Below are 19,771 nucleotides of genomic sequence, written 5' to 3'. Positions count from 1 at the left end.
GGGAAAGAGGAGGCCCCGGCCCCAACTGCTAAAAATAGGCGATGCCAATAGACTTTGACCTTGCTTCAGGGCTGGGTTGTGCACTATGGAAACCAGGCTTGGGTCTTTGCAGCAAGCTGGGAATATAAGCTGGGGATGCAGAAAGCTAAGAGCCCTGGAACCCCCAGCCCTCTGATTTGCGTATCAGGGGCTGGGTGGGGACGTCATTCCTTGCAGGAGCCTCAATTATGGGGCAATAAGCCAATGGCCAAGCGGACCATTTCCTTCTGGGCCCCCATCTATCACACCTGCCACCAAATGTTTTGTCCCAGGCCTTTGGGAAAAATCATTGGCTCAGCGAACTTTCCCAGAGGTCTCATCTAAATTGCTAAGGTCTCTCCCACGGACAAGGCAGCCTTGAGGTTCCAGCTATAACCTCAGGGCATCACCTCTGGGGGCCGTGATGACTCCTGGTCCCCCCTGGCCTGCCCAGCTGGGAAGAAGTGAGACCCACACCCATGCTGGATTACAAAACCCTTTCTCTTCCATTAACTCACTGAGTCCTTCAATTTCCCTCTGAAATGGATGTTACTACATTCACCTTGGTGTTAGGAAAACTGAGGCTCCAGAGTACGGTGTACCGAAAAGAACACTTAAAACCCGAAATCGGAAAACCTGGGTTCGCACACAAGCTGTGCTACTCGCTAAGTGACTTGCCAAGGTCTAAGGACTTTGGTTTCACCACCAGAGATGGAGAAATTTGACAAATGGCTCCTAAGGTCCCTTCTGGGGCTAAGGACGAAAGTTCTAGGTTGTATGCCTTGTCACTAACAGTCACCAAGTTAAGAAGAGGAGGACCTAAGTCTTAGGATCTAATCGGAAAGGTCTGTTCATATACAAAAATAATGACCCTGAGGCCAAATGAGCAAACTGCCAGGGAGGGCAAAATAAGCTCAGGTTTACACAGAGGGGGAAAAACATTTTGGGAGTTCACGACATGCTGCACGAAGGGCTGTCGTCAGAGGTGGTCTTGAAAGATGGCCAGAAGTTTAAAGGGGATGAGAAAGGGTGTTCCGGAAGGAGAACCAGCACAAGCAAGGTGCGGCCAGTACCGGACCCAGCCTACAATGAGCCCAGCTTAGATGTCAAACCGATGAGAAGAGGAGGCCTGGGAGCTGTCGCTGCCCCACATCTCTAGGATCCTCAGAGTTCGGCAGATGAGGACCCTACGCCTGCTCCTGTGGGCAAGAAAAGCGCATCATATTCACAGAGCTGCGTGCTTGAAAGGCTTTAGCACCTACAGAATCTGAGCATCTGCAGGTGTATGGCCTGGGAGGGACGCCTGGATCTCACCGTGAACATCTCTCCCGCTGCACAGGGCCAGGGCACCAGCGGACGGGAAAGCCTGGCAGCCAAGTGAGCAGAGGCTCACAGCAAAGTCTTTCATAATGGAGTCACATCCTTGGCTTTCTGGGAACCCGTGTGGCTGGAAAGCAGTCGCCTGGGGATGAGGACACGCCACCAGAACAACAGGTACTTGGCACTCATGGCAGAAATAACAGGTACCTTCTCCCTGACTAGAGAAGATCTGTGGGGCAGACACGCCTGCCTCTTCTTTAGACTCAGAATCACTGGACATTAGAACCAGAAGAGCTCTTGGGAGAACAGGTCCAAGAACCCACTGGCAGTCCAGTGGTTAAGACTCCATGCTTCCACTGCAGGGGGCGCGGGTTTGATCCTTGGTCGGGGAACTAAGATTACTCATGCTGCCTGGGGTGGTCAAAAGAAAAAAAAGAGGGGCTTACCTGCTGGCGCAGTGGTTAAGAATCCACCTGTCAATGCTGGGGACACAGGTTCAATCCCTGGTCCGGGAAGATCCCACGTGCCGCGGAGCAACTAAGCCTGTGCGCCACAGCTACTAAGCCTGCGCTCTAGAGCCTGCGAGCCACAACTACCGAAGCCCGCAGGCCTAGAGCCCGTGCTCTTCAAGAGAAGACACCGCAATGAGAAGCCCGCGCACCGCAACGAAGAGTAGCCCCCACTCGCCACAACTAGAGAAAGCCCGCGCAGCAATGAAGAACCAACACAGCCAAAAATAAGTAAGTAAATAAAAGAACCCCATTTTACAGATGAGGAAACTGAGCCCAAGGGAGAAAAGGTGGCTTATCTAAAGCCCATCAAATGAGTTGGGGCAGAACCAAGAGTAAGGTCCAGGTCTGACTCAGTCCAGGGCCATAAACAATCTGAAGCCAAAGATACCACACGTTAGGACAACAGGAGAACGCAGAATAGAGAAGAGTTTCCGGGATGAGGCAGGCTGGCAAGTGTCAGATGCTGGGGACAGCAAGGAGGACTCTAAACTCAGCACCCAGGAAGCAACCGGAAATGGAACTCTGATGCACGTGTAGTGAGTAAATGCTGGAGAAACAGGCAAACTCCCTTAAAATAAAGTAGTAAAAAGGATGGACAGAGAGAAAAAGGAAACTTTGAGATGCAGGGAAGAAATCTCAAGGCATTTCAGCTAAATGACTCGGTCTTCTCAGTAGATGGCAAGGCCAACCATGAGACCAGTCTTTGTGGGAACTGGACTACGGGTCTGTGATCCAGAGTCAGAGGGGAACCCTGGGGCATTCCAGAGTTGGGATTAACCCCCAGAGTCCACTGGGGGTTAATGAGGCTCCAGGAACAGCTCGGGGGCTTGGACTCGGCTGAACCTGTGATCTCTGATTTGTGCTGGTGCCAAAACGTACAGCCTGTGGTTCTCCAGCAACGCCTGGCAGCCCGGGAGAAGCAGCAGAGGAAGCATATGGGCCTGCGTGCGTGTCAAAGGGAGGCCAGGGGACAGTCAGGGGAGCAGGGGAATCAAAGGGCAAGTGGGGACACAGGTGAGACAGCTGAGCTTCGCCAGGCCGGGAGGAAGGACAGAGTAGGAGGAGTTGTCGTGGGCCAAGGCCACATGTAGAACTGGAAGGACGCGATCACGGGACGTTGTCATGGGATGAGAAATGACAGAATTCTGGATCTTGGAGTGATTGGGGTGGTGACAGGACCAGAGGTGCATCTGTGTGAGGTTTGCTCAACTGAAGCTTCAGTGAGAGGAAACCATGTCTGGAATGTTTAGAGGGGTCAGCAATTCGAGTTCTGTGGTTGCCCAGGGAAGAGAAAAACAGGCACCAGAGGCCTTGAAGGATGGGAAGGAGAGCGCTGAGGTCAGAGGGCACAGCACTGGGTAGTCCCACCTCAAAGGAAGCAGACCTGCATGGGGGAGGGGACAGGGGAAAGCTGGTCTGCCCTCCCCAGGGCCACAGTGGCCAGAGTGAGAGTCTCCGACTCACAGGAAGGAATCAGGACCACGAACTCAAGGAGGCAGCTGGGGTGTTCGTGGCAACAGTCAGGGGGGTGGGGTAGTGGGCTGTCAGCAGACAGGAGGTCCTGAAGGTGGAGAGGAAGTCAGTGGTGTAGAGGGGGCATCCAGTGGGAGCAGAGGGGAGTGTGTGCCCAGCAGGCACTGTAGCCCAGGTGCACTTAAGTCCTGGCTCCACCGTTATCACTGCAGACTGAGCATCACAGTACCCATCTCAGGCAGACCCAATTTCCAGGCATCGACTTTGAGCACCTCCTTACAACCATCATGGGTAGCCCCCAGGAAGCCTCTAAAAAGTGTCTTTCAGGTAGAAAGGCTTAGCCACAGAGGAGGAGCTCCAGGTCTCAGCTCAAACATCTCCTACCAGGAAACTCACCCTTTCACACTCTGTCTAAAATAGCGCTGCCCCTTACTCTGTCTATTCCCTCACCCTCCCTTTACTTTGTCTAATGCCTCACTCTGCTCTATTTTTCTTAACACTTATTACCACCAGTCATGTTACATAGGTATTACATACATCCACTGCATTATCCACTGCTTGGAACAGGACCCAGTGCATAACAGGCACTTAATAAATATTTTTAGATTGCTGAATAAGTTCTCTTTGAAACCCAAAGCTAGATTTTGTTGGGAAGGGAGACCCTGAAGTCTTTCCTGCTTTTTAAAAGAACAAAGCTGGAGGTATCACATTCCCTGATTTCAAGCTATACTACAAAGCTACAGTAATCTAAACAGTATGGTACAGACACATAGGTCAATGGAACAGAACAGAGAGCCCAGAAATGAACCCACATTTATATGATCAATTAATCAATGACAAAGGAGGCAAGAATATACAATGTGGCAAAGACAGTCTCTTCAATAAATGGTGTTGGGAGATCTGGACAGCTACATGCAGAAGAATCAAATTGGACTTCTATCTCACACTATGCACAAAAATGAATTCAAAATAGACAAAAGACTTAAATGTAAGACCTGAAACCATAAAACTTCTAGAAGAAAACATAGGCAGTATGCTCTTTGACAGTAGCCTTAGTAATATTTTTTGGATATGTCTCCTCAGGCAAGGGAAACAAAAGCAAAAATAAACAAATGGGACTACACCAAACTAAAAAGCTTTTGCACAGTGAAGACAACTATCAACAAAATGAAAATGCCGCCTACTGACCAGGAGAAAATCTTTGCAAGCGATACATCTGATAAGGGGTTAATATCCAAAATATACAAAGATCTCATACAACTCAACATCAAAAAACCCAAACAATCCTATTTAAAAATGGGCAGAGGACCTGAATAGACATCTTCCCAAAGAAGACATACAGATGGCCAACAGAAACATGAGAAGATGCTCAACATCACGAACCATCAGGAAAATGCAAATCTAAACCACAATGAGGTATCTACCACCTCACACCTGTCAGAATGGCTATTATCAAAAACACAACAAATAACAAGTATTGGCGAGGATGTGGAGAAAAGGGAACCCTCATGCACTGTTGGGAGGAATGTAAATTGATGCAGCCACTAGGGAAAACAGTATGGAGGTTCCTCAAAAAATTAAAAATAGAACTACTATATGATCCAGCACTTTCACTCCTGGATATTTATCCAAAGGAAAAAAACACTAACTAGAAAAGATATATGCACCCCTATGTTCGTTGCACTGTTATTTACAATAGCCAAGATATGGAAGCAACCCAAGTGCCCATCAATAGATGAATGGATAAAGAAGATGTGGTATCTATAATACATACGCAATGGAATATTACTCATGCATAAAAAAATAATGAAATCTTGCCATTTGTGACAACATGGAGGGACCTAGAGGGTATTATGCTAAGTGAAATAAGTCAGACAGTGAAAGACAAACATGGTATGATATCACTTATATGTGGAACCTAAGAAACAGAACAAATGAACAAACATTACAAAACAGAAACAGAGTTACAGATACAGAGAACAAACAGGTGGTTGCCAGGGGGGAAGGAGGGAGATAGAAATAGGTGAGGGAGATTAAGACAAACAAACATCCAGTAGTTGCAAAATAAGTGAGTCACAGGTATGAAATGTACAGTGTGGAGAATACAGTCAGTAACAAGGTAATATCTCTGTACGGTGACAGGTCACAAATAGGCTTTCAGGGTGATCATTTAGAAATGTACAGAAATACTGAATTACTACATTGTGTAACAGGAACTAACATAGTACTGTAGGTCAGTTATAAAATAAATAAAGAAATTAAAATAAATGAAAGAGTGGTTCTGAGCTGTGTCGAGTTCACGCACTTGAGCACCTCCACTGCACATAGTTCTGCTTCAGGCAAAGCGGGGGAAGTCTTTGCTGACCTAACGCAACCTGCTGGAGCCTGCAAGATGGTTCTCAAGCAATGCCAAGACCCGCTCCGACTGCCCAGCCCCTGAGCCCACTAAGCCCGGCTGCAATTCAGCTGTGTTCACAGCACCTGCTTGCTACACCTGGCAAGAGTCCAGGAGAGGAGGGTAGCACAGCCTCTTCTGCTGGTTAAATACAAGCAGCATCCTTAAAAGAATTCCTATAATGATATTTCTTCTCTCTACCTACTCTAGAGATGTGCCCACACTGCATCCCTATGCTTGGAAAGGTTCCCCTAGTGCATCCCCACGTGTAACGGGAACACATCTTCCTCTTCTTTTCGCAGGTACTGGCCATCTCCAGGGTGGGGCACCACGGATGCATCATCTCACATGGGCGCCAGCACCTCCATCCCAATGCTCCTTACTGCAACAATATCACAGTTTTACTCCTGTTTTTCTCTACCGATTTCTAGCAACCGTGGATCTGTGATTAGCATGAAAAGCCAATCCATCCTGTAAGGAATCAAAGGAATACATACCGCAACCTGGGCAGAGTCAAGGAACTGGAGGCCAAAGTAATCTGTTTCCACCAGGTCCAAGTGGTACACAATCTGATCAAACAAATCCTGGCCTTTGGCATGTTTCTGGAAGACAATTGGGTAGATGAAAATTTAGGATGTGACAACTGGATAAGAAACAAGATTAAAAAAAGAAAAAAACAAACCACAAAATCACTTTTCTCTCTCTACTGCATACATGTGTCACAGTACACAAATTTTTTTAAATGTAATTATTTTTATTATAATAAAAACTCATGATTAAATCTAAGCATACATACATAATGACAAGAAAAACCCACCAAACTACAACTTCATAGGATGATTAGGGAACCAATGACTTATTATGATAAATGGTAAATAAATGGGAAAAAAAATCAAGCATTGATCCTGCCTTTAGCTGTAGCACTGGGTAACCAAAGAGCAGATGACAACATATACAAAAATTAACTCAAAATGAATCAAAGACCTAAATGTAAGAGTTAAAACTATAAAACTCAAAAATAAAACATACACACAAATCTTCATGACCTTGGATTAGGCAACAGTTTCTTAGATAAAATACCAAAAGTGCAAGCAACAAAAGAAAAAACAAGCTGGACATCATCAAAAATGTAAAACTTTTATGCTTCAAAGAACACCAAGATATCAAGAAAGTACAAAAACAACCCTGAATGGGAGAAAATTTTACAAATCATACTTCTGACAAGGGACTTCTATCTAGAACATACAAAGAATTATTACAACTCAATAATAAAAAGACAAATATTCAATTAAAAATTAGGTCAAGGAAATAGAGATGATAGATGATAGACAGATAGATAGATATAGATACATGGTTCTCCAAAGATAGAAAAACAGCCAATAAGCATATGAAAAGATGCTCAACATCGTTACTCATCAGGGAAATGCAAATCAAAACCACAATCAGACACCTCACACCCACTAGGAGGGCTATAATCAAAAAGACAGATAACCAATGTTGGAGAAATTGGAACCCTCTTATACTGCTGACAGGAATGTCAAATTGTGTAGCTGATTTAGGAAACAGCCTGGCAGTTTCTTAAACGGTTAAACCTAGAGTTACCATTTGACCCAGCAATGACATTTCCAGGTAAATATCCAAGAAAAATGAAAACATTAAGCTCACACAGAAACTGGTACAAAAATGTTCACAGCAGCATTATTCCTAACAGCCAAAAAGTGGAAGCAACCCAAATGTCTATCAACTGATGAATGGATAAACAAAATGCAGTACATCCATACACTGAAATATTATTTGGCCATAAAAAGGAATAAAGTTCTGATCCATGCTACAACTTTGATGGATATTGAAAACATTATACTAAGTGAAAGAACTTGGTTACAAATGACCACGTATTATTTGAAATGTCCAGAACAGTAAGTCTAGAGACAGAAATTAGATTAGTAATCGCTTAGGGCTGCCAGGTTTGCGGGGTGACAGAGAAGATGAGTAGGATTTTTGGAGGTTAATGAAGTGTTCTAAAATTAATTGTGGTGATAGATGCACAACTCTACGAAAATTCTAAAAACCACTAAATTGCATGCTTCAGATAGGTGAACTGTATGGTATGTGAATCTCTATAAATAAACAATTAAAAATAGTAGAGAGGCAAAGTTTTTCTTTATAGTAGTATTCCAGCAAATGAAGAAGGAATAAAAGAATTGCAATATCACAATTTTGCAACTTCTAATGAATGGCAGGCTCTAAGCATTGGATGCCAGTGGCTACTAACATCGCAAAAGGAGACAGACAGACAACCATTATGTACCTCGCCATGAAGAACGTCCCACCACCCAAGATATAATCTTGCTCCCCACACCTCTCTTTCCACAGGAAAAAAAAAAATCAACCCTGGGACTGATTCAACCACTAGATCCAACTGCCAACTGTAGGAAATGCAGAAGAATGTTCTAAACTACATGGGACTGCAATTGGCGAGATCCAGCCTGTGGGAAATTCTAGAAAGTCCTCAGGATAAATGACCTAGTTTCTTCAACCAACAGACTATAGGGAAGAGAAGAGATGGAGGGAACACCTACAGATTAAAAGAGATTTAAAAGACATTTTTTTAAAAAAGGATAACTTAACTTGCAATATCTAGGGATGCACACTTGGGTGAGCAAACTTGGAAAGATAGTAAAGAAGTGACTGTAATAAAGTCAGAGCAGTCGTTGCTCTTGGGGCTTGGAGGGGGCACAGGGAGGGGGCAAGGGTGGACTTCTGGCTGGCTGGCAGGGTTCCAGCTTTTGACGTGGGTGGTAGTACAAGGGTGTCTGTCTACCTTCTAGTAGTTCATTAAACTGCGCCTTTGTTTTATGTGTGCATCTGTACTTACGTTATACAAATAAACAACAATAACAAAAAAAAAAAAATCAAAACTACATCAATGAATTACAGTCTCTTTCCTTCCTGGACCCTCTGAAGGCATCAATTCAACAGAAGCAGAAGACTTGACGTGCAGTGGTGTGTTCTCTATAAATTAATCTACTGGAGAAATAGGCAGGATCACGGGAGGGCAAAAAGAACAACTGAAACTCCAATCACAGAACACAGCACTGGGGCCCACCAGCACTCCAGAATACTGTTCGGCCATAACCAAAAAGAATTATGAAGATGAGACAGAAATATGGAAAACTCATATGACAAACGTTAAGTAAACAGAGTACTTAACTCTGTTAATAGAAAGCTGTGATCCCAACTACATAAAAATACGTATGCACTGTACATGGACTACTGGATAAAAACAGGAAATTGGCAAAAACTAAAACAGCTGTGTTGGCATGGAGAAACTATAGATGGTTTTCTTCCCGAGGTTTTTTTTTTTTTTTTTTTTTTAACACTGGTCTTTTGGCAGCTGTTAGGCAGCAAATACAATTTCAAAAAAAAAAAAAAAAAATCGCAATTCTGGCACTCTTCCTCCTTGCCCAAAACAATCCATCTTCTGAATGTTTATCTTCCAATTACTATCCAGTGCTATTGGCCCCATGCAACACCTATTATCATGGTGCCAATGCTTCATTAGTGGGTTTCCTAGTGGGAAAAAAAGAGTTAGGAGTAAAGCTTTAGCAGCAGGATGTGGCAGAAAGAACTGCACTGGGAGAAAGCAAGAGACCTGTGCTCTAGTCCCAGATGCACCATTAACTTCAACCTTAAGCAATTCATAATTTCCCCCAATCCATGTGGTCATCCTGGACTTCCCCTACAGCTACAAATCAGACATGGCCATGGCGCCCTGAATATACAGGGCCACCAAAACTCAAATGACCCCAAATCCAACCTGCTCCCCACCTGGGTCTATTTTGGTTCAGGGCTTACCATCCAGGTACGTAATTTTAACACTCTCAGAGTATGAACTGAAAAAGCACAGTTCCCCACGTGTAAAATGAGGGAGGTTGGCCCAAGTTTCTGTCTAGGTCATTCCAAATTTTACTCTTCTGATGTCTTTCTAAAGTGGCTCTTAATTTAGAATGAGCTCAAGGTGGTGGTTAGGAAAAGAACTTTTCTAGGGACAGTGAGTCCCTTCTGCCAATGCCAGACTGGCTCCTCTGCTGACAGACCCTCACTCAGCTGGACTTGGGGGTGGCATACAGCAGGGTCTGGTGGATAGGAAACACTATTTTTACTCACCTATAAACACTTCCCCCCACTCATCTCCCCACCCCCCCAAGTATGCTCTTTGGTCTCTTCTGCTGGAAAAGAGAATTCCCAATGGCCCTTTCCTGCTCTAAAAAGAATCTGCTGAAATTATGAGGGCTGGAATGAACAGAAGGTTCCTTGAAACAGAGGTCCCAGGGAGTTAAGGGCAGATTGAAGACAGGAGGGTCAAGACCACAGCCCTTGAATCAACCATCTTTCACTCCTCCCAGCCCACAGAGTGTCCATTCCCAAAACTGAGAAGGTTCCAGATAACTCATCTGCACTGCCAGCCAGGACATCTTACTCAGGGCAACCCCTAGAAGCCCACAAGCTGTCATCTCGGGCTTACTGGCCCAAACATTCCCTCCTTCGGCAGCTTCCCCAACTCTACTCTCCCTGCCCGCTCCAGGGCAGTAAGTGCCCCTCTTCTGGGTTCCCACAAGCAGACCCATGCCTTCATTACATACACACTTATCACACTGCACCATAGCTGCCCATGTTCCTGTCTTATTCCTGCTTCAGACTGAGCACTCCCAAGGGCAGAGACCAGCTGTGTTCACCTGGATACCATTCTCTCTTCCCTCCATCCCCAAAACACATGCCTGGCTGGCACCCAGCAGGCACTCCACAAATGTCTGTTTGCTGGATGGATGGATGGATGGATGGTTGGATGGATGGATGGATGGATGCGTGGACGGATAGGGATATGTGGATGGGGGATGGATGGGGGATGGATGGGGCCACGAAACTAATCTTCTGGATGGGCCATGCCAAAGCATGAAAAACAGACTGATATTTCACTAGCGGCAGGGCTAAAAATGAGAATACACTCACTAAAATCTTTTCAAATTAAGTTTTCCATGAACAAGCATCTAGGGAACTGTGCTGCACTTCCAAGGCCATTTACCTAAACACAATTTTGCGGCTATTATGTGAAGCGCTGTCTAGTGATTACACCAGGAGATCTGTTAATGTGACAAGAATGGAAGCTGCTCCTTGTTGCCTCATCATTAACTGGGTCTCCCCCTCTGTGATGAATCCATTCATTCATTCATTCAACAAATATTTACCAACTGCTCATCAAATGCCAGCCACCCTTCTAGGCATTGGGGTATGCTGGGGTCACAAAGTCTGGAAGGGAGCAGCTACAGCAAGCTACAGAACAAGTCCTTCTTGCGGAGCAACGTCGTCCGAAACAGCTTAAGACCCGAGCCCAGAAGTAGCAACACCACTCACCTCCCTGCCTTCCCAAACAGAATATACTCAGTGTAAAACCTTACAAAGTCCCCATCACCATCCTGAAGTCTACCAACTACAAGACATGTATGGAGAGCTGTCCCTAAACACAGCAGGATCTAGAGAGCTCTACCCTCGAGTTCTTACATCCACGTTGCCTAGTTTTTCTTCCTCCCGTCTCAGCACATCATTTTTTACAGGGACCAGCAACCAGTGGTTTGGAGACAGTATGTCTCTCTATAGCAGCTCCTTCTGATCTGAGAGGAGCTAAAAATAACCACGTGCATTAAAATCATGTGTAAAATAAGAGTACAGAGTTGCCGGTTAAAGACTGGGTCAGGCAGCCAGCCAGCAGGGAAAGGTATGGACATCGTGATATCTTTGTTAGCCAGTCAGAGGTTCCGATTTTGCCTATTTACTGGTTCCCAGACATGGTCCCGATAAGGAAGACTGCTGGACAGCGGATGTCTTAACTGTCCCCCAAATAAATGAAACAGCCTGACCCTCTTAGATAGATGCAACTGGCAACGTCTTACTGTAACCTGACCCACTTGCAATGTAATAGGTCGACTGCGGTCCTGGAAGAACAAAGAAGATAGAAGCCAATCCGTCCAAATCTCATTAGTCTCAATAGCATAAGATGCCGTGCATCCCAGGTAGGTTTGAAAGGAGGAAATAAGCTGTGTGTGCAAGTGCTAGTCAAGCGTATACATCCTAGTTGGTGGAAAGCATAACATCTGGGCAGAGAAAGGATTTCAGGAGCCTTGCAGGCACACGAGGCTCTCTTCCATCCACCAGGTCCACATCCATCAGATGGCACGCCCCTCTGCACCCATCTTCAGAAGGCTCTCTCTTTCCCCTCCATTGTGGCTCAGGCCACATCACCTCACATACGGACCTCAGCAACAGCCCCCAACTGGTCCAACTCCCTCTAGTGTCTCCCTCCTAAAGCCCGTCTTCCTTGTGTTTGCCAGAATGGTCCTCATACAACACAGCCCTCATCTCAGTCACTTTTCTGCAGAGAAACATCCACCAGAGGATGAGGCGCAGGCTTCTTGGCCTGGTGCTAGGGATTCTGCATAATCTATGCCGCCCAACCCAATCCTCCTTCCCCCTCCCACAGGCCTCACATGTACCCTGGGCTCCAGGCAAACGTGTTCTCCAACCCCGCCGCCCACTCACCACAGACAGCAGGTCCCACCCCTACAGTGTTGCCTGTGTCATTCCTTTGCCTCCTCCCCTACATCCCCACTGCTATCCCCACCTGCAACAAGCCAATCCCCATGGCTACTTTCAAGTGACGGTCATCATCACTAAACTTCCTGTTGGCGGCACCCTGTCCTGTTCATCTTTGCTTCTTTATCATTCGACATTCTAAAGCTCGAAAACGTAACTGCTGATGTGGGTTTAGGAGAATCCTCAGTTCCCAGGACAGTCTTCAGACAACCCACTTTGCACAAGTCTGATCTTCCTGGTTCATCTCCACTGGGAATTCTCTACAGCCAGCTGGGACCTGGATGGAGAACCCTGGTACTACCATCTCCCGTTCCCGACTCCCTGTCTATTCTAAAGCAGTCTAGAACACTGGTGTTTTGAAAACCATACCACACTGTGGCCTGCCCTTTTGGCTGATGAAAATGCTATGCCTTCTACGAAATATTATCAAGTTCTGGATTTTTATATATGGGTTAAAAAATAACCAAAATAAGTGTGGCAATGGTTTCAAAACCGATGTGCAGACTTTTGCATTTGCTCCAATTAAATGTCATCTTATTTAAATTGGCCCACAATCTATCCTTTTAAGAACATTATTAAAAGGTTAACCCCCCTGGTTATTATCCCATATACCACTTACTGATCTTAGTTTTGCAACATATGGGAAATCTGATAATCAGGAAGGGGTGAGGGAGGGTATGGGGTGGGGGAGGGGTGGTGTCTTCATTTCTACAGTAGTAAGGCACCCATCTGATGGTGGCCACAGCCTGGTTATAAATACACAGTTTTACCACGGGGGGGCCATGCCCTGGAACTCTCAGAGGCAAAAATGTTGGGTTGGGGGCTTCCCTGGTGGCGCAGTCGTTAAGAATCCATCTGCCAATGCAGGGGAATTGGGTTTGAGCCCTGGTCTGGGAAGATCCCACGTGCCGGGAGCAACTAAGCCTGCGAGCCACAACTACTGAGCCCACACGCCACAACTACTGAAGCCCGCACGCCTAGAGCCCGTGCTCCACAACGAGAAGCCACCGCAACGAGAAGCCCGTGCACCGCAACGAAGAGCAGCCCCCACTCGCCGCAAATAGAGAAAACCCGCGCACAGCAACGAAGACCCAATGCAGCCAAAAATAAATAAATAAAAATAAATTAATTTTTTTAAAAATGTTGGGTTGGAAAACCAGCTCTGTTTCTTTTCTAGCAATATGACGGTGGCCCTAGGCAAGCCCCACCCCATGACTCAGCCTCTCCATCTGAAAAATGGGGTGCTCTCCTCTGCCCCGTCCACCCTGCTAAGTCATTACGTTAATAAAAAAGCAAGAAAGCAAATGCGCGTGCACTGTAAACTGCGGTGTCCTATACACACAAAGGAATTATTATCACTTTCGTCCAAACCTTATTTGTCTCACGTGTCCACAGGAATAACACGATATACTTTTTGCCAAATGCTGAACAAAAGCTGAGGTACAGGAAGTCTGTGATCTAGTAATGCCGTTTAAAGAAACACTGAGGCTAACGAGACTTTGGTATTTTTGGTAAATCCCTGTTGGTCCCCGGAGATCAACTCCTTCCTTTCCAAGTTCGTAAACACCCCTGTTTAAACAGCTCTGGGAACCCTACCTGTTCTCATCGGTGGGCTTCCTGGCCAGCGGTTCCCAGAAGGTACCTACCTCAAGGTATCTTTCAACTGTTTCTAGGAAGTTCTAATTCATGGTGAGTTACTAGTTCCTAACCCCACCCCACAACTTGGTAACTTGCTAGTTTTCTCTGAGCCTTAGCAGGAAACTAGCTCTCTATTACACGCACACGCACACAAAGCGGCCCAGGGGTCTCTGTCCCCATTGCCATCACTACTAAGTCATCACAAAGAAATATAAACTGTTTACACCAGGATGTCGTAAAGACAAATATTTGAAATTACCCAATAAAGTTACCTTGGAACTTCATCATGAGTGAGAAATAGCATCTCAGCCATCGGCAAGATCTGGTGACTCAAAACTGGAATCTACTGATGCAAAGACTGTGCAGAGGTATCCCTACTCTGCTGGACTGAAGGCCAGGCTCTCCAGCTTATAAATTCCATCTCCCAGTTGAAGAGGATCTCCATGTTTACAAAGGTTCCATGACCCCATTTTGCAGAGAAGGAGCCTGAGCCTCAGAGAGATTACGTGACCAAGTTCACATTGCTTACAAGTAGCAGACCTAGAATCAGGACCCAGCCTTCCGGATTCTTAGACAGGTGGACAGAGTTCTTTCCACCTCATCCCACTGCTTCCCTGGTCAGCTCATTCACCTCTTTGGCTCCAAACACATGAGCCACATCCAGCAAACAAGAAATGTTTCTTAAGCCCAATTCAACACATGGCTGCTGAGAGCCTACTTCACATGTGGCCTTGGCTACAGCTGGGACACAGGGCCACATGGTCCGACACAAATAGATCTCATGGTGGGGTGGGGTGGGGGCAATTCCAGTTTTGTCTGGAGGGCAGGGAAGCTGTGGCAGAATGCAAAGTAGTTGATTTGCTCACATACTAACACAGAAGTCAAGACACGGTGCGTGGGGGACATCCACAGGCTGGGCAGCTCCTGGAAATTCAATTCTGGTAAATCAGGGCACATGTGATTAATTTCCTGATTTGCCTGGCTAACAACCTCTTAGAACTCAGAGGACGCAGAAAAAACAACTGCCCTTGGGGACTTCCCTGGTGGCACAGTGGTTAAGAATCTGCAGGGGACATGGGCTCGAGCCCTGGTCCGGGAAGATCCCACATGCTGTGGAGCAACCTAGCCCGTGCGCCGCAACTACCGAGCCTGCGCTCTAGAGCCCGTGAGCCACAACTACTGAGCCCGGGCACCACAACTACTGAAGCCCGCATGCCTAGAGCCCGTGCTCTGCAACAAGAGAAGCCACCGCGATGAGAAGCCCACACACCGCAACGAAGAGTAGCCCCCGCTCGCCGCAACTAGAGAAAAAGCCCACGTGCAGCAACAAAGAACCAACGCAACCAAAAATAAAATAAATTAATTAAAAAGAAAATTTACAGAAACAACTTCCCTTGACTTTGATCAACAAGGAAGTGAGAATAATCTTAGAAGAAAGTCATCTTGGTATGTGAGTCAGTGAAAGGAGGCAGTGACGACCAGGGTTCGCTTTCAACCAGGGGCGTGGGGCTCTCCACGTGCAACACGAGGTCTGGGTGGGCAGGTTGTAGGCTTAAGGGGTCCAGAACAGAGCATCACACTGGCTTCAACTGATGGAGAGACGAATCTAAAACACTGAGACTTCGTGTTGCATTATTGATTAACTACTGATCAGCCCCTGCTCCAGGCTGATAAACCATCTTCAGGCCAAACTGTATTTATATCTCAGCAAAGAGTCAAAGCTCTCATTTGTTTCTGCTGTGAAAATTAAATGGTCCCAATGGCCATGAGCCTATGAACCTTCTTTCAATCCGTGTGGAATACCTAACACCTCCTAATGACTTCCGTTTCTGTCTCCGTATAGCTCCTTCCAAGCATGCCTAACACACGTGACTCAACGGTTAGTTGAAGCGAGGGGTTCCCTTTCACTCCTCAAGATGCTGAATGAAGTCTGGATACTAAAGCTACTTGATCCTGGAGAACCAGCCCTGAAAACTGGTTTCACCCAACACTTCAAATATTATACCTCCCACTCTCAATAAGAAACACTAAAACAGCACATGTTGAATACTCCTTAATTTCAGGGTAGCTAGTATCACGCACATTTTCATACGCGATCCCTACAGACCGGGACAAAAATATCAGACAACCTCCCTAACACAAAGGTCCACTGGACAAATGACTCTTAGAATTCTGGATTGGGAGCCTCTCCTCACCTTTATCATTAAGCTAGGTGAGTCATGAACCAGTCACAGTACTCTCTGCCCAACTGAGTCCACTCGAAGCCCTAGAGAATGGGATGGGGGCAGGAGACTGCCCTGAATGACCTCTAAGCCAGGGGCTTTCCATCCCAGTGCCCTCCATCTTACATCAAAAGAGAAGCAAGTACATGGGGACTTAAAAGGTTCCGGTGGCAAGTACCTACAGCGTTAATTTTTGTGTTAATCTTTTAAACTGTGGCCACTAAAAAAATGGCTGCAAGGTCTTTTTCTTTTTCCCTTGCATATGGAAGAGCCTGGCGCTGCTTCAAGCAAACAGAATATGGCATTAGCGATATTTTGTGATTTCCGAGGGATGCTTGCTCTGTGGGAAGAGCCAGCCCCCACGTGAAAAATCCAACTACCCTAAGACTACCATGCTGAAGAGGACATGAGCAGATGTTCCTCTCAATTGTCCCAGCTGAGCCCAGCCTCCAGCCATCCCTGCCAAGGTGCCAGATGTGAGTGCAGCCATCATGGACCCTCTACACCAGCCAATCTTGCAACTAAGTACTCCTGGGTGATCCTGGTCGACGCCATGAGGAGCAAAAGAAAATCCCAGCTGAGCCCCACCTCAACGGGTTATTTTTTTTTTTTTTAAACATCTTTATTGGAGTATAATTGCTTTACAATGGTGTGTTAGCTTCTGCTTTATAACAAAGTGAATCAGTTATACATATACATATGTTCCCATATCTCTTCCCTCTTGTGTCTCCCTCCCTCCCACCCTCCCTATCCCGCCCCTCTGATCTCCCTGTGCTATGTGGCTGCTTCCCACTAGCTATCTATTTTACATTTGGTAGTGTATATATGTCCATGCCACTCTCTCACTTCATCCCAGCTTACCCTTCCCCCTCCCCGTATCCTCAAGTCCATTCTCTAGTAGGTCTGTGTCTTTATTCCCGTCTTGCCCCCCCTCAATGGGTTCTTGATCAACAGAACCCATGAACTACGATAAATGATTGTTGTTTTAAGCCACTAAGCACTGGGGGAATTTGTTATTCAATAGATAACCAGAATGAAAACCATATAGGTACACAGATATAACACATGTGCGTGGCATGTGTGCGCACTTTATAAAAGATTTAGTATGCAAAAGTTTTTCATAACTTTAAAAAATGTTGCTTAGGAATCCCCACACTGTGATGCTAACTTAGGTATCATCTGCTTGGAGGTGAGGAATTAGAATAATAAATATATTAATTCTTAAAAAAAAAAGGATAGACAAACCAAAAAACTGTTCTTCAGAGGCCACAAACTCTGCTTAGGAGAAAGACATTAAAATCAAGGGCTGGAATGTCTGAGGCTGCCTTGCTCTACATTCACCAACTGCATATTCAGAACTCAATAAATTGCACTGAAAAGGAGGGAGAGGACTATTATGGATTCAAAGACACTTAAAAGACATTATTTACCAAATGCAGTGTGTTGTCTGCAGTTGGCTCCTGATTCAAACAAGCCAACCACCATCCACAAAAAGATTTTTGGGATGATGAGGGAAAGGTGAACAAGGACTTTGTTTCAGACGACATTAAGGAATCATTGTTCATTTTGCTGAGTGTGATAACGGGGTGGTGGATAGATATATATAGATAGAGAGCGCTACCCATTTAGGTGTTTACAGGTTAAATGATAAGTTGTTTGGGAGTTGCTTTAAAATACTCCAGAGAAAAAAATAATGTATGGGTGTTGTGTACATGACAGTTTCATCATACTGTTGTATGATGAGACATACAAGTTGTCTCAACTTGTGTATTTGAAATTTTCCATAAAACTTAATGAAAACCTCACAAACTACAAAGGAGTTGAGGGTTGGAGGGTGTCAGCACGGTCTGGCCTGAGCCTTGCCTTCGAGCATCCAAGCCAGTGGCTGGGAAGAGAAACCTTTGTCCACAGGGAAGGTGATGGTGCTACGCGATGCAGAAGATGACTCCAAGCCAGTAACAGCTAATTTTCTGCCATGTCACTAAAACAAAATACAATATACAGACGCCCGTCCAGATTCAACTCAATACCTACTATGGACCTTAAGTCACATTTCATCCCTACCGCCCAGTCTTTGGTGCGGCTTACAAAGGGGCTGCACTGCTGTACTTTGTGCCCAATTTTGCAGACACAAATAACATACTTTTACAGCAAGAAAAAAAGTATGAGCAGCAGTAAAAGTTAATTTTTTAAGCTTTGGACACCAAGGTTCACATTCTACCTAATTTCAAGGAAACAATGATTTTTATCCCTTAGAATGTTTCTGAGGGATACAGGGTTGATTCTTTTTCTCTTTTCTAATCTATTTATTTATTTTTGGCTGCATTGGGTCTTTGTTGCTGGGTGCAGGCTTCCTCTAGTTGCGGCGAGTGGGGGCTACTCTTCATTGCAGTGCGCGGGCTTCTCATTGCGGTGGTTTCTCTTTTTGCGGAGAATGGTCTCTAGGCACGCGGGCTTCAGTAGTTGTGGCGTGTGGGCTCAGTAGTTGTGGTGCACGGGCCTAGTTGCTCTGCAGCATGCGGGATCTTCCTGGACCAGGGTTCAAAGCCGTGTCCCCTGCATTGGCAGGTGGATTCTTAACCACTGTGGCACCAGGGAAGTCCCCAGGGTTGATTCTTAACCTTGAACTAAAGTACCACCATCTGTGGCCCAGCAGAATACAAACATGTGATATGGGACAGGACAAGCTCCTCGGCCAAACTCCAGACAGCCATGGTGACAAGGGCCCCATACAGAACCCTACTCGGCATCTGAGTTACCAAATAAGAACACAGGGATGGTCCAGAAATCGGCTCATTCAAGTCCCTCATTTTACAGATGGGGAAAAACGAGGCCAGAGGCAGGTCAGGCAACCAATACAAGGCCAGGAATAGAACACCAGCCTTCTGACCCTAAGACCAATACAATTTTCTTTCTTAGGACTATCTTGAGACAAATGCATTATGTTACTTGAATAGGAAAGAAAAAGACCAGCCTAGCATTTCTGCTACGAAATGGTTAAGAACCAAATAGGCAATACGAAAAATTTCAGTGTTAAAAACTCCTTGACTATAAAAAGTGCTTGGTTTGAGCAAATATTTTTGGCTTTTTAAAATGGGGGGTCAGAAAAGGAAAAAAAAAAAAAAAAAAGGAAGAAAGAAAGAAAAAAAACCACAGGAGAAAGGAAAAAGAAAATGAAACAAATTTGTGCCTGGCTAAACAGTAACATGCAATTAAAATGATGGATGCCTTTGTGCCAGAGGCTGAGTTTGAAACAAGCTGCTGGAAGAAGGGCAGCCCTGAAAATAAACTGCCAAATTACTTTTTGCTGCCAGATTGCAGATTCCCCCTCCGTGTAATTCTGAAAGGAAATAACTCCATATAAATAAATATGCAACGAATTCCCAGGAAACCCAGCCAAGAAACATGAACAGAAAGAACTAATTTCGGGTGGACGACTGCCCCCACCCATCCTGCAACTTAGGAACACGACTAAATTTGCAAAGTAAGGCAGGTCAGTGCTACCTCACATACTTTCCTAAATTACTAGGTCCTATAACAACCAT

At 45.5% G+C, this 19,771-nt stretch overlaps 1 protein-coding gene across 2 annotated transcripts in view; it reads right to left on the bottom strand.

Annotated features, from left to right (window-relative positions):
• EPB41L4B (erythrocyte membrane protein band 4.1 like 4B) overlaps positions 1-19,771 on the bottom strand; it is a 148,371-nt gene that overhangs the window by 102,718 nt on the left and 25,882 nt on the right. For both annotated transcript variants that reach the window (XM_007449793.1, XM_007449794.1), the window contains exon 2: positions 6,216-6,320. In XM_007449793.1, the coding sequence (XP_007449855.1) occupies positions 6,216-6,320 (105 nt within the window). The remainder of the gene's footprint in view (positions 1-6,215; positions 6,321-19,771) is intronic.

Source organism: Lipotes vexillifer, unplaced genomic scaffold, assembly GCF_000442215.2.
Source record: "Lipotes vexillifer unplaced genomic scaffold, Lipotes_vexillifer_v1.1 scaffold230, whole genome shotgun sequence".
NCBI lineage: Eukaryota > Metazoa > Chordata > Mammalia > Artiodactyla > Lipotidae > Lipotes > Lipotes vexillifer.
This window is presented reverse-complemented; position numbering and strand designations above follow the sequence as displayed.